Source organism: Ochotona princeps, chromosome 7 (assembly GCF_030435755.1).
Source record: "Ochotona princeps isolate mOchPri1 chromosome 7, mOchPri1.hap1, whole genome shotgun sequence".
In the NCBI taxonomy this organism is placed as follows: Eukaryota; Metazoa; Chordata; class Mammalia; order Lagomorpha; family Ochotonidae; genus Ochotona; species Ochotona princeps.
In genome coordinates this window covers 71,539,319-71,555,018 of record NC_080838.1, presented here as the reverse complement: position 1 = coordinate 71,555,018, position 15,700 = coordinate 71,539,319, and the positions used below count along the sequence as shown (strand labels likewise).

The following is a 15,700-nucleotide window of genomic DNA, read 5'->3' as shown; positions in this document are numbered from 1 at the left end:
ATTTATGGTGTGCTAGTCATCATTTTTAACTAAAAGGGAACAGTATCTCGGTTTAGATTGTGTCATACTGTTTGGTCATTTAGGTGAAAATTGGACTCTATTCACGCACTCATGTGGACATACCTCATATTTCTTTCCAAATATTTTATTGTGCCACACGGATTTCAGCAAGACACAAACTACAACCTTGAAAAAATTTTAATACAAAAATGTCATGGTTATGCATTTTGTATTTCATGATTCATGTGAGCTGTAACCTCCCTGTAAGACTCGGACATACCTATCACTGTGATAAGAGACTTTCCCAAGTGTAGCCTGTTTTCCATCTGCTTGGATTATGTCAGTGGGTGAGCTCAGGATCTATGCTTTGTCTTTGCTCAAGAAAATGCAATGATACCAATAGGCAAAATGTATTCTGCTTTACTATCACACTCGGAGCAATTTTTTATTGACATAAAGTTGAATGAGATCTTTCTTTCACTATCCAATGCTCATTATTTATTTCTTTAAAAACACCATCCACCTTTGTTGTAGCTATTGTCAAGGTCAGTATATAGATTGATATACTTTACATACTGCAGTGATCTGAAAACAATTATACACGTTCACAAGGCTCTGACTGCTTTTTCTAAAGAGGACACATATTTTTCACATGATTGTATTTGGTCAAATGCAGTGTGTTTATGAATATGCACACAAAATTTCAGCTATTTTCTTGTTCTCTGATAGCCCGAGAACAGTGGGTCTTGTTTTGTATTTTGTTTTTCAGAATTATAATACTGTGACTCAGTCAACATTAAAGAATAAATGCTTGAATTGAATATTACTCTAATTAGACTTACATATTCCTTCATGTTTTATTGAAACAAATTGAGGAATAAGTCAGGAAGGCACACTTCTCAAAAAACAAGCAGGAAAGGAAAATATTGCCATATCTTGATCTCTAGAGCATGAATTAAGCTGAAGTATCACCGGTCAGACACTTTCGGTGTGAAAGAACTCTAATCACTCTTTTTCTTTTCTGTCTTAACAAGCTTTTGATAAACAAACAGACAGATTTTTATGACAAGATAAGCAATGATTATTACACAGGCCAGCAGAAATCCAATCACATCCAGAGAGTGGTACTGGTACCAGGTGAGGTCATGGGCTGCAACGCGAAGGTGTTTGGCTCCTTTGTGGCGCATGACATGCTCGATCCAGAAGACTGCCTTATCCAGGGGCTTCATGGGCTGATCATGGTGAATTCTCGATAACATCATGACATTCTCTTTATAGCTGGAGGAAAATCAAATAGAGGACAAATTACAGACTGAAACGTAAATATAGATGTGTGAAATTTTCATGCAGATGATAAAATGAGTGCTACATACATATGGAAGATTAATAATATAATTTCTTTCATAATTATTATAATAATCTGATAAGCTAATATGCATTCGATAAATAGAAATTCAATGTACAGGTAATCAATATGTGGAGGAAAGCGGGTGAGAACAAACAGGTCTAGCATTGCATCCCAGATATTGCAGTCAGTTAATACTGAAGTTCAGAAAAAGAAAGCACAAAAATAAAAATAACAGGAGACTCGCAAGATGGCCGACACAGGAGGAAGACTGTGAGGGAGCTCACAGACAGAGAGGGCTAGAACGCGACAAAAGGGTAAGTGGAGCAGCATAGAGCTACAGGGAGAAGAACGTGAAGTTCCCTGGACAGTGTGGAGCCAAAAAAATCCACACAACTCGGAAGAGCAACCAGGGAAAAACAAAACAAAGGGCAGGGAAGACAGCTTTCCGCTTCTGACCTGCTGAGTCACATTTGAGTGCAGCCGATGAGAGCCGCAGTCGACCCGCAGACCTCAGGACCCACAGACGCTGAGGCCGTGAGGACCAGCAGTGATCAGGACCCGCTGGCACCTGCCCACCCTAGTCGCCAGGACCCGCCAGGACCTGCATCTGCTGCAGTCATCAGGACCCGAAGTCATCAGGACGCGCTGGCATCCGCCCACCCTAGTCGCCAAGCCCCGCCAGGACCTGCACCTGCCACAGTCTCCAGGTCCCATTGGGACCCGCCGGGACGTGCAACGGACGCAGTCGCCAGGAGACGCACCTGCGGCGAGGGTTACCAGCAGAGGAAAAGGCAGACTGCAAGAACCTGAGGTTTGAGTGAGTTGGGTGGGAACAGTGGTCGGTCAGAGGCTCCAGGAGTTGGCCCCCTAGGGGCATGCACAGAGCCTGAACATCCTTGGTGTTCATCTCCTCACCCCTCACCCCCCGAGATTCCAGCGTCTGGGGACATAGGGCGAGTGCCTTGAAACTGTCAAAACTGTGTCTGGGAGGCGATGCACAGCGGTCCTGTGCGCTGAGGAGAAAGGCAAAAGGCACACTGAATACTCCTTCGTGCCTTTGCGGTCTGGCACTCAGCTGGGTGGTGCTATCCCACAGGAACCCCTGCAAGCCTCTGGGCTGGGCAGTCCCGTGCTACCACTGGGGCGGTCGGTCCCCTGCAAGTGCAGGGGTGGGCGGGCCTGCACAGGAGGCACTTCCAGAGAGCACCTGGAACACCCCACGCCCTATAGTCCCGTGCTTGGGAGATGCACCAGGAGGGCACTGCGGACCCGCATGCAGGAGGCGTTCCCAGAGAGCACCTGGAACCTCCAAGCCCTGCAGTCCCTGGCACTGGAGACACACCGAGAAAGCACCTAGAATCCTCTGAGCCCTGTGATCCCGTGCACAGTGGGCGTGCACAGAGAGTGCCTTCACTCCCCCACGCCCTGTGGTAGCATACCTGTAGGGGACAAGCTGAGAGTGCGCTTTGAATCTGCTGGGCCCTGGAAGTGGCGCCCTGAGGTCCAGTGTTCTGGAGACGCACCAAAAGTGCCTTGAAAATTCCCCCACCCTGCTACTCCATGCCTGCAGACTCCGATCTCTACAGGATAGTGCTTGGAGACCCCTCAGCACACTGGTGCCTAGGTCTCTCAAAAAAGAAACACTAACACAATGGGAAGAAATACCAGAAAAGGTAATGATCCAGATGAGAGAGCCAACACCCTACCAATAAAGGATCAAAAGCCAATGTCTATTTCAGAGATGCGAGATGAAGACATAGAAGATCTACCAGACAAGGAATTCAAAAAAATAATGTTAAAATATGTCAGAGACAATGAGAAGAATTGGGAGGACTTCAAGGAATTCAAGAACCACATAGTGACAAAAATACAACAAATGAAAAGTAAAATCCTTACCTTAGAGCACAAAATTGAGAGCCTAACCAACAGAATAAATACAGCAGAAGAGAGGATCTCTGAAACGGAAGACACACAAAACGAACATACCCAGCTCATTAAACAGCTGGAGACAAGTCTGAACAAAGCCAATAAGAACATACAAGAAATGAAAGACCACCTCAGAAAATCAAATATTAGGATTATTGGCCGTCCTGAAGGACCGGAAAAAGAGTCAGGAATGCAAATGGTGCTCGATGAAATTATACAGGAAAACTTCCAAAATACTTGGAACATGAACCCAGCCCAAATCCAGGACGGTCAGAGGACTCCCAGTAGATATGACCCAAAGCGATCTTCACCCAGACATATGGTGCTCAAGTTCCACTCCAACGAAGACAAAGAAAGAATCCTGAGACAAGTATGAAGCAGAGAAAAGATCACATACCGGGGAAAACCAATCAGAATCACTGCCGACTTCTCTGTAGAGACCTTACAAGCAAGAAGAGAATGGACAAAGATCTTCCAAATCCTGAATCAGAACAACTGTCAACCAAGAATATTGTACCCAGCAAAGATCTCATTCGTATTTGAGAACGAAATCAGATACTTTCACAGCAAAGAGAAATTAGAAGAATATGCCAGCACAAAACCAGCTCTACAAAATCTCCTTAGAAATGCACTAAATCCAGAAAAAAAGGAGGTGAATCATAAGCAAAGATGGCAAACAGGAAGGTCTCCCCACTAAAGTCCACACAAGGAAGGGCAATTACACAGATATCAACACCCACAAAAACAAGTATGGCAGGGCAAAATCACAACCTCTCAATTTTAACTCTTAACACAAACGGCCTGAACTCACCAATCAAAAGGCATAGATTAACAGAATGGATTATCAAACAGCACCCAACTATCTGTTGCCTACAAGAGACACATCTAACCAGAAGAGATTCGAAGAAGCTGAAAGTGAAAGGTTGGAAACAGATATTTCATGCCAATGGACGAGAAAAAAAGGCTGGGGTAGCTGTCTTAATTTCAGATGATGTGGACTTCAATCTGACACACATCAAAAAGGAAAGGGAAGGACATTATATATTGGTGAAGGGACTGATCCATCAGGAAGTAATTACCATTGTGAACATATATGCACCAAATTCAAATGCACCTAGCTACGTGAAGCAATTACTTACGGACTTAAGGGGAGACATAGATATGCACACAATAATAGGGGGTGATCTTAATACCCCACTAACAACAATAGACAGATCAGCAAAACAAAAACTCAACAAAGAAACAACAGAGCTCATACAAACAATAGAACAACTGGACATGATAGATATTTATAGAATTTTTTATCCTAAGGCCACAGATTATACATTTTTTTCTTCAGCAGTGCATGGCACCTTCTCCAGGATCGACCACATGATATGACATAAAGCAAACCTAAATAACTTCAAAAAGATAGGAATCATACCATGTACCCGCTCAGACCACCACGGAATGAAACTGGAAATCAGCAATTCAAAATGCCCCAGGAAATACAGAAACTCTTGGAGGTGGAACAATATGCTATTAAACGAACAATGGATCAGAGAAGAAATTAAAGATGAGATCAAAAAATTTATGGAAACCAATGAAAACTCTGACACAACATTCCAAAATTTGTGGGACACTGCCAAAGCAGTGCTACGGGGTAAACTCATCGCAATTGGAGCTCATGTCAAGGCCCAAGAGAGGCGCCAAATACAGGAACAAAACACACACCTCCAGGAATTGGAAAAACAACAGCAGAAGTGCCCCACACACAATAGGAAACAAGAAATCATCAAAACAAGGGAGGAAATTAATCAGATAGAAATAAAAAAACTATACACAAAATCAATGAATTGAAAAGCTGCTTTTTGAGAAGCTAAACAAGATAGACACCCCACTGGCCCGACTGACAAAGAAAAAACAAGACAAAGCAAGAATTAGCAGCATCAAAGATGAAAAAGGCAACATAACAACAGACACCGCATCCATTAAGGCCATAATAAGAAATTACTACAAAGCACTGTATTCCAACAAATCAGAAGATCACCAAGAAATGGAAAAGTTCTTAGACTTCTACCACCTGCCAAAACTTAACCCAGAGGCAACAAACGACCTGAAGAAACCCATAACTGAAGCAAAGATTGAATCTGTGATTAAAGACCTCCCAGCAAAGAAAAGCCCAGGCCCAGACGGCTTCACCACAGAATTCTACAAAACATTCCGAACAGAACTGACCCCAATCCTCTACAAACTCTTCAAAACAATAGAAAAAGAAGCAACCCTTCCAAACTCATTCTATGAAGCCAACATTACCTTAATCCCAAAACCAGACAGAGAACTAACAGAGAAGGAAAACTACAGACCTATCTTTTTGATGAACGTTGATGCTAAGATTCTCAACAAAATCCTAGCCAACAGAATTCAAAAACACATCAGACAGATCATTCATCCAGATCAAGTAGGATTCATCCCTGGAATGCAGGGATGGTTCAACATTCGGAAATCCATCAATGTGATACACCACATCCAAAAACTGAAAAACAAGAATCACATGATAGTATCAATAGATACAGAAAAAGCTTTCGACAAAATTCAACACCACTTCCTACTAAAAACCCTAACCAAGGTAGGCATAGATGGAAAAATCCACAACATAATTAAAGCCATATATGAAAAACCCAACGCCAGCATCATACTGAATGGAGAAAAACTGGAACCCTTCCCACTGAGATCTGGAACAAGACAGGGATGTCCACTTTCTCCACTACTATTTAACACAGTCCTAGAGTAACTCGCTGAGGCCATAAGACAAGAAAAAGAAATCAGAGGAATCCAAATGGGAAACGAAGAAGTCAAGCTCTCACTATACGCAGATGATATGATTCTTTATGTAGAAGAGCCAAGAGACTCAATACAGAGACTGCTAGAACTTGTACGAGAGTTTGGTAGAGTGGCAGGGTACAAAATTAATGAACAAAAATCAACAGCCATAGTGTATGCGAACAGCCCCAAGATGGAAAAAGATTTAACCAGCAAGATACCATTCAAAATAACAGAGAAAAGTATGAAATATCTGGGAATAAATCTAACCAAAAATGTAGGAGACCTATTTGAAGAAAACTACAAACTACTTAAAAAAGAAATTGAACAAGACCTTGAAAGATGGAGTAGCATCCCATGCTCCTGGATAGGTAAAAGCAATATCATTAAAATGTCTATACTGCCAAAAGCAATATATACATTCAACGCAATCCCAATCAAATTGCCCAAAACATTCTTCATGGAAGTGGAAACAATGATCCAAAGGTTCATCTGGAAACACAAAAAACTGCAGATAGCTAGAACCATCCTGAAGAACAGGAAGTTAGCAGGGGGAATCACAGTGCCGGATCTATGGACATACTGTAGGGCAGTGGTCATCAAAACAGCCTGGTACTGGCACAAAGATAGAGAGGAAGATCAATGGAGCAGAATAGAAACACCAGAAGGGAACCCAAACAAGTACAGCCAAATAATCTTTGACAAAAAGACAAATGACAACCCAGGCAAATGGAAAGGTCTGTTCAATAAATGCTGTTGGGACAACTGGTTAATAGCCTGCAGAAACAAAAAGATAGATCCACATCTCTCACCATACACTAAGATCAGATCTAAATGGATAACAGATCTAAACCTACATGCAGAAACCTTCAAACTTTTGGAAGAAAATGTTGGAAACACACTGCAACACTTAGGGGTAGGTCCTCACTTCCTAAAAAAGACTCCAAAAGCAGTAGAAATCGAGACCAAAATAAACAATTGGGACCTCATCAAACTAAGAAGCTTCTGTACAGCTAGAGAAACAATCAACAAAGTAAAAAGGCAACCCAGTAAGACTGGCCCACATGAATAAAAGCACCAACAACACTTGTTGGCGAGGTTGCGGGGAAAAGGGAACCCTACTCCACTGCTGGTGGGGCTGCAGGCTGGTACAGCCTCTATGGAAATCAGTATGGAGAATATTCAAACAACTCAAAATCAACATACCGTATGATCCAGCAATAGCACTCCTAGGAATATATCCAGAACAATTGTTTTATGAGAAACCAACATGCACTCCTATGTTCATAGCAGCACAATCAGTAATTGCAAAAACATGGAAGCATCAAAATGCCCATCAACAGAGGATTGGATAAGAAAGCTATGGTTCATCTACTCCATGGAATACTACTCAGCTATTAAAAAAAACAAAATACAGTTCTTTGTGGCCAAATGGGCCAAACCAGAGACCATTATACTAAGGGAAATGAGCCAATCCCAAAAGGTTAAATACCACATGTTTGCCTTAATTTAAGATGATATGATGTTATGTATAACATGTTATGTTATGAATGTTATATGTTGTGTATAAACTAAAATTGAAATGTAAGTGAGGTGGTCACAGAAGGTGGCTAGGAACTCGCATTTACTTTTAACATATTGGTTACTCATTACTATGTCAATTAATTCCATAATGATGTAAATTTTTGCTGATGGTATGTTGGAGCTTTCAATTGACTGGGATGATACTCTGCTGGCTCTGTCTTCAGACCAGAAAGGGTATACCTAAGAAGCCGTTGAACTTGACTGAACAATAAGATGCTGGACTCTATGTTTGGTATATGCTTGCAATGGGGGAATCTCAACTGAACTTGAGCTGTGGTTATGCAACAAGGTGGAAGAATCCACCATGGTGGGAGGGTTTGAGGAGGGGTGGGAGAACCCAAGTACCTATGAAATCGTGTCACATAATACAATGTAATTAATAAATTAAAAATAATAAAAAATTAAAAATAATAATAATAAAAAATAAAAAATAAAAATAACAGCAACAAGAACAAAAAAGCTATGTAGAACTTGAATCATTTTATTGGAATTATGAAGGAACCTCATTATGAGGCAAAAACTAATTTCAACATTATGAACATCACAGATTCATTAGAAGTGGAGTTAAGTGGGCAAAGCAAATGATGTGTGTATGTCAATTAGAATTGAGGTATTCATACTGTATCAGTGGATAAGTTATCAAAAATGAATGAATCACATTTAATTGCTTTGTTTTCAACCTTGAATCCTGCCAGTCTTTCTTATGAGTTTCTCTGTTCCTAGTTGTTCATCTCTAAATGAAATATGTAGTAATATTACCTTTCCAATCCTAGTGCTCAAAGCAAAAATGTATTGATTCTTAAAACTCTTTCAATTATTCATAGTATGTAGTAGAACAATAAAAGCTCTCTCAAAAATTCTCACATTTTACTTTGAAACCTTGCAATTTTACAATAGTGCAGTTACTTTTATTCTTCACTGGACACTTTTATTAATATAACGAGAACAGGTTTTTGGATTTCATGGCTAAAGTTCTAAATAACACATCCCTCCTTCATTCCCTGGCCTTCTCATTGCCCTCTTTCCTCTTATCCTTCATGAGTACTGACAAAGACATAATATTTATCTAAAGCATTGCAATTCTACTTGTGCCTAGTCTTTAAATGTGAAGGATGCCTGTAGAATTATGATTCTACCAAATTTAAGCCAAAATATGGGGAAAATTACTTTTTGTCCTATTTAGAAAGCACAGTACCCCAACTCAGAGATTTGTTCATAATATAATAAAGACTACAATGAAGAAGTTAAATAATACATGGAAAGAACTAGTCCAATGTGAGTTAAACCATATGAATTCAACATGTGTCACCTACTTGAGAAATTCTTGTTATTAATTTTGAAAACCATTGTACATTATGATTCAATGCACTTTAGTTTAAATCAACAAATGAAAGGCATATTCCCAATCAAAAAGGAAAAACAAAAGTGGTTCTTATGTTGCTTTTTGATGGATGACAGCTGTAATAAAATGGAAGAGACCTGCATTCTAAATCCTATAAGCTTTATTCTTATCAATATTCCCAATCAAAATGTGTGTGTTTTTAAATTTTAAAATCACATTGAAGCAAAGGGGAAACATACAAGGTATGTCCTTGAAGTCAAGAACATAGCAGTAAAATTTTACTAGAATTATTGTGTATATTGAAAATACTTTCAAATCAATGATTTGTTACTTCCATAAGTTTCATTATTAGACAGGAAGGCTCAATTTGAACATTTTTTAAAATATTTTAAGTTCTTCCAGAAAAGCAACAACCATATAAAATAAAAACCTGGTTGCGTTTGTAACTAGCTTTTTGTTTCAATAGCTGTAACTGGGTAAATTTAAAAGTCCCAGTTGCTATCCAATATGAATGACATGACAAAAGCATTAGGAAGGAATATTGGCAAAACAATAAATGTAATGCCAAGAATGAATTGGTTACAGCATGTTGTTTTATGGAAAACAAAACATTTGAGAAGAACCTAAAACAAACCTATCAATGTGAGGTCATGTCAATGTTAATGAGCTTCACTCCAGGAATCTCTTTACTGTTTACATATAGCCCATAAAATGTTGTGTATCTGAACTGCACATGAGCAATTTCATCTTAAAATATAACATCTTATGAGTGCTCAAGCTTTAAGAAACCCATAGTGTGCTGAAAGTAGGTTAGCACTTTTATACATTGATTGCTTGATTCAGTTGCATTCTTTTTCTTTTTTTTTTTTTGAAGTTTTTTTTATAGTATTTTTGTTGACAATCTTTACATAGTTAATTACGGTAAAAAAAAAAAAGGTTCAAGGGGTATAGGGAAGTGGGTAATAGTATTATCTCCATATTGTTTCCATCATGTATCTGAGGTAAAGGGGGATATTGAGAGAGAAGCCCCACCCAGTTTTTCAGTTGCATTCTTAATGCTTTCCTTTAGGCCTCTTGCGGTCATCTTCAGGGACACATCTCATTCAATTTATACAGTTTCCCAATCTGTGCACTATCCAGAGAACTCTACTGAAACCAATGAGAAATCATGGCAAAACTCAGAAGAGTTAACTTACGGTTGCCTTCCAACCTTAAGGAAATCTGTGCTCAACATTTGTTCTTGCTTAGACTCAACTGCTTCTACCCTCTTGGCCTTCATCTGATAACTTATGGGTAAACACTGTCTAGTCTTAACGAAAGTAATACTTACGAAGGATCATGAATGACTGTCCTTAAGGCATTGAGCAAATCTGCACTTGACATGGTTTTCCAGTTCAGTCTCACAGCTGCTCCCTTAGCTGTCATGTGGGCAATGTTATCAGGTTGGTCTCCAAACAAAGGAAGACCCACCATAGGGACGCCATGGTAGATTGCCTCATAGATGCCATTGGCTCCACCGTGAGTTACAAAAGCTCTGGTTTTTGGATGACCTAGGGTAGAAGAATTTATAATAAAATTATTAAGCCTAAATCTTAGAATGAAATGGGAAATGCACAGCATAAGATGATAAAGAGACAGAGCTCTCTGGTTGACAAATCACTGATAGACATAAATCTGCATGAAATTGCTTTCCGATCAAAAGAAACTGGCATGTAAGTCCTTTGGGAAAGTAAGTGAAGGCCAAATGGAAGGGGAAGTGTCAGATTTAAAATATTTTCAATGAATGCAAGTTCAATGAGTGAACATAAAGAAAGAAAATTCTGAATAAAATATGTTTCATGCACAAAAATTCAATGAGTGCACACAAAGAGAGATCTGAATAAAATAAGTATTATACACATAAATAGAAGCTGAGTGCAAGTTGGAATATTGTCTTTTAGAAACACAGTGCATTTAGAACCCAGAGCGGTGACTCCACATGATCATATTCCACGTTGCAGTGTCAGCATCCGAAGTGGGCAACAAGTCTAGTCCTGGCTGCTCCACTTCTGAGCCAGCTCTCTGCCTGTAGCATGGGAAATCAACTCAGAATCACTCAAGTTCCTGGAAACCTGCACCAATGTGGGAGACCAGAAAGAAGGTCCTGATTTCAGGTCAGCTCATCTCTAGCCATTTGAGAAGTAAATCAGTGGATTCAAAATACTTTCTTTTTCTGTAATATGCATTTCAAGTCAAAACAAATAAATAATTCACTAGGTCTTTAATTTGGGGTTTCCCACAAAGAAGGTTGTAGCATTGACTATTACACATGTTTTTAGCAGTTGTTTTTAAACAAGGTCTTACCAAGAAGATCATTCTGAGGAATCCACTTATAGACCTGAGTGTTGGGCCCTAAAGTTTCTGGTTTCTTTCCATCAAATCTCCATAAAACCTGTTAAATAAAGAAACCGTGTCACATGTAATCAATAAAAAAAGAAAATATCTTACCCATGGTTGAATTTAAAGAAAGCATATCACAAATTTCAAATGATTGGCATATCAAAAACTAAATGTTGTCCATAGAAAAGATAAGAAAAGAACAAAGGGTTTTAACAGAACACCCTTTCCTGTGCTGATATTTTATATTTGATCAGATGTGAAATCTAAGAATTTTCCGTATAAAGAGCCTTAGTGAGTGAACTGGTGAGTGACAGCTTCAGCTATTTAATTCTCATGCAAAGAATGACACATTAGCAGTGAACTATTTATTCTTCAAATATGTATGTTTTAATGTTAGCATTATCTTTCAAAGTTAATACTAAAAGTTTCCTTGTAAAAACTAAAATGAGTTATGTCCACATTTCCATAATTTTGTTAGGATTTGACATCTTTTAAGTGACAAGAAAGTAATTCCATATGATCAGAAATATGTGAGAAATAGTTTAATTGCTCTCAGGAATTATATAAAACTTATTTCATATTACCAAATAGTGCACACCACTTCTAGGAAAATTTGAAGTTGCATTTTTGAAATCATTTCAATGTATTAGGATTTCTAGAGTTGGAAATATTGAAAAATAGAGTGTAAGGTGTTTCATAAATAGTATGGCATTTGAACGAGGTCCAAAATTGTAATGTTCCTAAATTTCCTCAGCTAAATTTAACTCTCCCAATTAACTATAAAGCATTACAAGGCACGATAAACATGCTCTTCTCTACTCAGACATCATGCCCACTATAAGGTACAGCACTGACTTTGAATTTCAAAGAAGTTATCCTAAACTAGAATACAAACCACATGTGTTTCTTTTCTATGCAATCTGTGCATGTTAAAAGTAAATTCAGGGCCTGGAACAGTAGACTAGTGGCTGTGTTCCTTGCTTAGCATGCACCAGGACCCCATACGGGTGTCAGTTCTAATCCCAACAGCTCCACTTCTCATCCAGCTCCCTGCTTATGGCCTGGAAAAGCGGTGGAGGATGGCCCAAAGCCTTGGAATCCTACACCCATGTGTGATACCAAGAAGAAGCTTCTGACTCCTGGCTTTGAATCAGTTAAGCTCCAGCCGTTGTGGCAACATGGGGAATGAACCAGCGGATGGAAGATCTTTCTCTGTCTCTTTGCCTCACTATAAATCTGACTTTCTAATAAAAGCAAATCTTTTTTTGTTGTTGTTAAAGAAAACTCAGTTTCTCACGCTTAACAAAAAATGTACAAATAGGTGATTACTAGAAGCTTGTATTAGATAAACGCTCATTCATAAATATATAATCATAATAGTTACATACAGTAGAATATTAATCTCTATTATATTATACAGAATTATGAACATTAAGCCTCTTCCCATTTCACCGCTATTAATGTTGGATTCTTTATATTCCTTTCTTCTTGCTCAATACAGAAAAGGTGTTAATAAGACAGGTTAGATACAAGTCCTCAAGGAGCCACGATTATATTGGACAAAGTCAAGCTCCAGGTGTGGAACCCCATCGAATCCTCCTCCCGCATGCTATGGTGCTGTGATTTAGACAATGGCAGAGTCCATTCCCATGAGGCAGGATAAACATTTCTCTTTTTGGAAATCTGTGTACCCAAGTGAACAACAACCCGAACTCAGTATTAATGAGACCCGTTCCTCCTTTCTTTTAATATACTTGTGAATAACACCCAGAACACACCTAGTCACGTAGGGGAAATAGCAAGCTAGAATTACAAGAAAATTATAACTGCATGAAGCACTTCAGAATTTCCTCAAAATCCACTTGTATTCACTCTGCAGAGACAGTTTGAAGCTAAACAATACATTGTTCATAAATTTAAATAATGCCTGATAATATCTTTAGTGTATATAGAAGCCTTGTCAGTCCTAGAAGGAATGGCTCAAAGGACATGGCCAAATCAATAATTTCTAGGACATGATCACATTACTTAGGTAATATTAAAGCAGTTATATATTTTTAATCACAAAAGTGATATCGAAGTCAAAATCAAAACCCATCACCAATGTTTTAGCATCTTTGAGATCTCTGTTGTTAAACTGACATCTTAGAATGATATCTGAGAAGAAATGGATCTACTATAATCATTTACTTTTCATACAAGAAGTTTGTGAAATCAGACTCTGCCCAGAGTTGATCACACACTTCAGTACCTCCCACCATCAAGCACCTTTTCTGACCTTTTGTGGAAGCTGGGCAAGGGCTGATGCGATCACATTGGCCCTCTCTTCTGTCATGTTACTGACCATTGAGCCCAGGGAAAACACCACGATTCCCTCTTCTCCAGAGCTCTGCACAAAGTCTTCCATGTCCTGTGAAGAAACAATTAGCTCCATCACAAAATAGCAACAGCACAGCACACACTAATGAAAGGCTTGGTACAAATAAAAGGAAGAATGTTGACTGTGATTAGGAATGACAGAGGAGCACCTGTGGTAAAATATACAACGCAAAATTTGCCAGTTCTCATTTTTTAGTGTACAGGTAATAGTATAAAATGCAGTCTCATTGTTGTGCCAATTGTGTTTGAAAGTTATTTTCTCCTTATTAAAAACTTAGTATACAATATTCCTTCTGTTACATGTATTAAAGAAATGCAATCCTACTGTACATTTCTTACTTATTACATGAAAAAATAGGTCCTTATTTTCTATTTCGTTCCACCCATTTCAACAAAATGTTATTTTGGGTTAATTTAATGTTGTTTAGGATTCATTTATAAAATAAATGCCTTGGCATAGACATAAATATGTTACTTGAGCATTGCCTTTTATTACTAGATGTGTTGGTTTTTCCAGTGTTTACCTGTATAAATACTTGCTGTATAGAATTATTTGCATTTTTTGTTTTTCCATGGAAAAGTTTCAATATTAGTGTCCTACTTAGCCAACTGTATAAGCTATTTTAAATTGTCACTTATCACATGTGTCTCTTAAAAGATAGTATGTGAAACTTTCATAATTTCTGAAAGATCAACATATGGTGTGGAATAACAATGATATTAACATGGAGTATCAAGATAAACTTTGAAATTATTTACTTGGTTTCAAGCCTCATACTGACATCATTACGATTATCATCATTATATTACTACCTATAGTTCTGGTTTCCTTGCTCTAAATGTCTTAATATTGTTACTCATAAAACTTTATTATGTAAATTAAGAGAACATTCAGCAGTAGAGTTGTTAGGAATCACACTTTCACAAGTATTTTAGACCTGTGAAAGTTATTGTACATAGTGTAGAAATTTAATATCAAAATAGACACCATGGTGTAATAGTTAAAGAAGACATTATGTGACTATTATTTAGAAGGTGGATAAAAATACAGTTTAGCATATCAAGCAATACGGATATAAAGAACTGTTATTGTCTACATAACAGAATTGTGTAGAAAATGGGACTCAACGTTAAATTCATTTGGTGTCAGGCTTACTTGAGACCTGGTCACAGTGTCCCATGATCATCTTGAAGATTCATACCTGCATTTCAAGCTTTTAGACAAATACACTTTTTTGTACATGTAGTGAGTCACCTTTAATAAAAATGAAATCCTTTGCAGAAAGTAAATTAGCATATGTAAGTTGGTTCCTGGTATGAGAATGTGCTTCTAATTGAAAATTATTTTTACAAGTTTCCAAAAGCGGTTTCACCGTCTTTGAGTCAGAATATGAGTGAGGAATCTGGTTTTTTCATTTTTTATTTGCTTTCTACAAAAATAAAGCTTAGGGGAAGAAGTAAAGGAAAAAAATGTTACAAGATGCAACAGCAGACTTGTTTACAGAGTGAATGAGGAGAACCATTGCATTATACCTCTATAATAAAAATTTTCCAAATTGAAGCAACACACAGATCAGAGAAGCCGAAAAAGGAAAACTGCCTTCAACAAATCATCTAGCACAAATTCAAGGGTAAATACTGGGTAATTCACACATTATCAGAAACCTTTTATTCACATTTTACTGTGAGTTGTTAATTGCAATGATTTGAGACACATAAAAGGAAGAGTAAGCAAATTTGTAATTTTATTGCTTACTTTCACAAGAAAAAACAGTGACCAAAACACATAAAAAATATAACAGAAATACAATTTTTTTTAAAAGTATAGATTTTCCGGTATACTGGATACATTCACTAAAATGAAACATAACCTAGCTATATAGATGCCAAAATAGTGAAATTTATAAATACATATACATGTGTTCATATATTTTCAAACA

General features: G+C 37.9%; 1 protein-coding gene across 2 annotated transcripts in view; it reads right to left on the bottom strand.

Moving 5' to 3' along the window:
* Positions 1–952: 952 nt before the first annotated feature.
* Positions 953–15,700, bottom strand: part of LOC101526359 (UDP-glucuronosyltransferase 2B14-like) — a 29,719-nt gene continuing 14,971 nt past the window's right edge. The window contains exons 3-6 of one of the 2 annotated variants that reach the window (XM_058667250.1): positions 13,660–13,791; positions 11,346–11,433; positions 10,333–10,552; positions 953–1,278 (exon numbers count right to left, since the gene is read on the bottom strand). In XM_058667250.1, coding sequence (XP_058523233.1) covers positions 1,002–1,278; positions 10,333–10,552; positions 11,346–11,433; positions 13,660–13,791 — 717 coding nt within the window. In that variant the 3' untranslated portion in view covers positions 953–1,001. The remainder of the gene's footprint in view (positions 1,279–10,332; positions 10,553–11,345; positions 11,434–13,659; positions 13,792–15,700) is intronic. The other variant, XM_058667251.1, reaches the window with a different exon arrangement.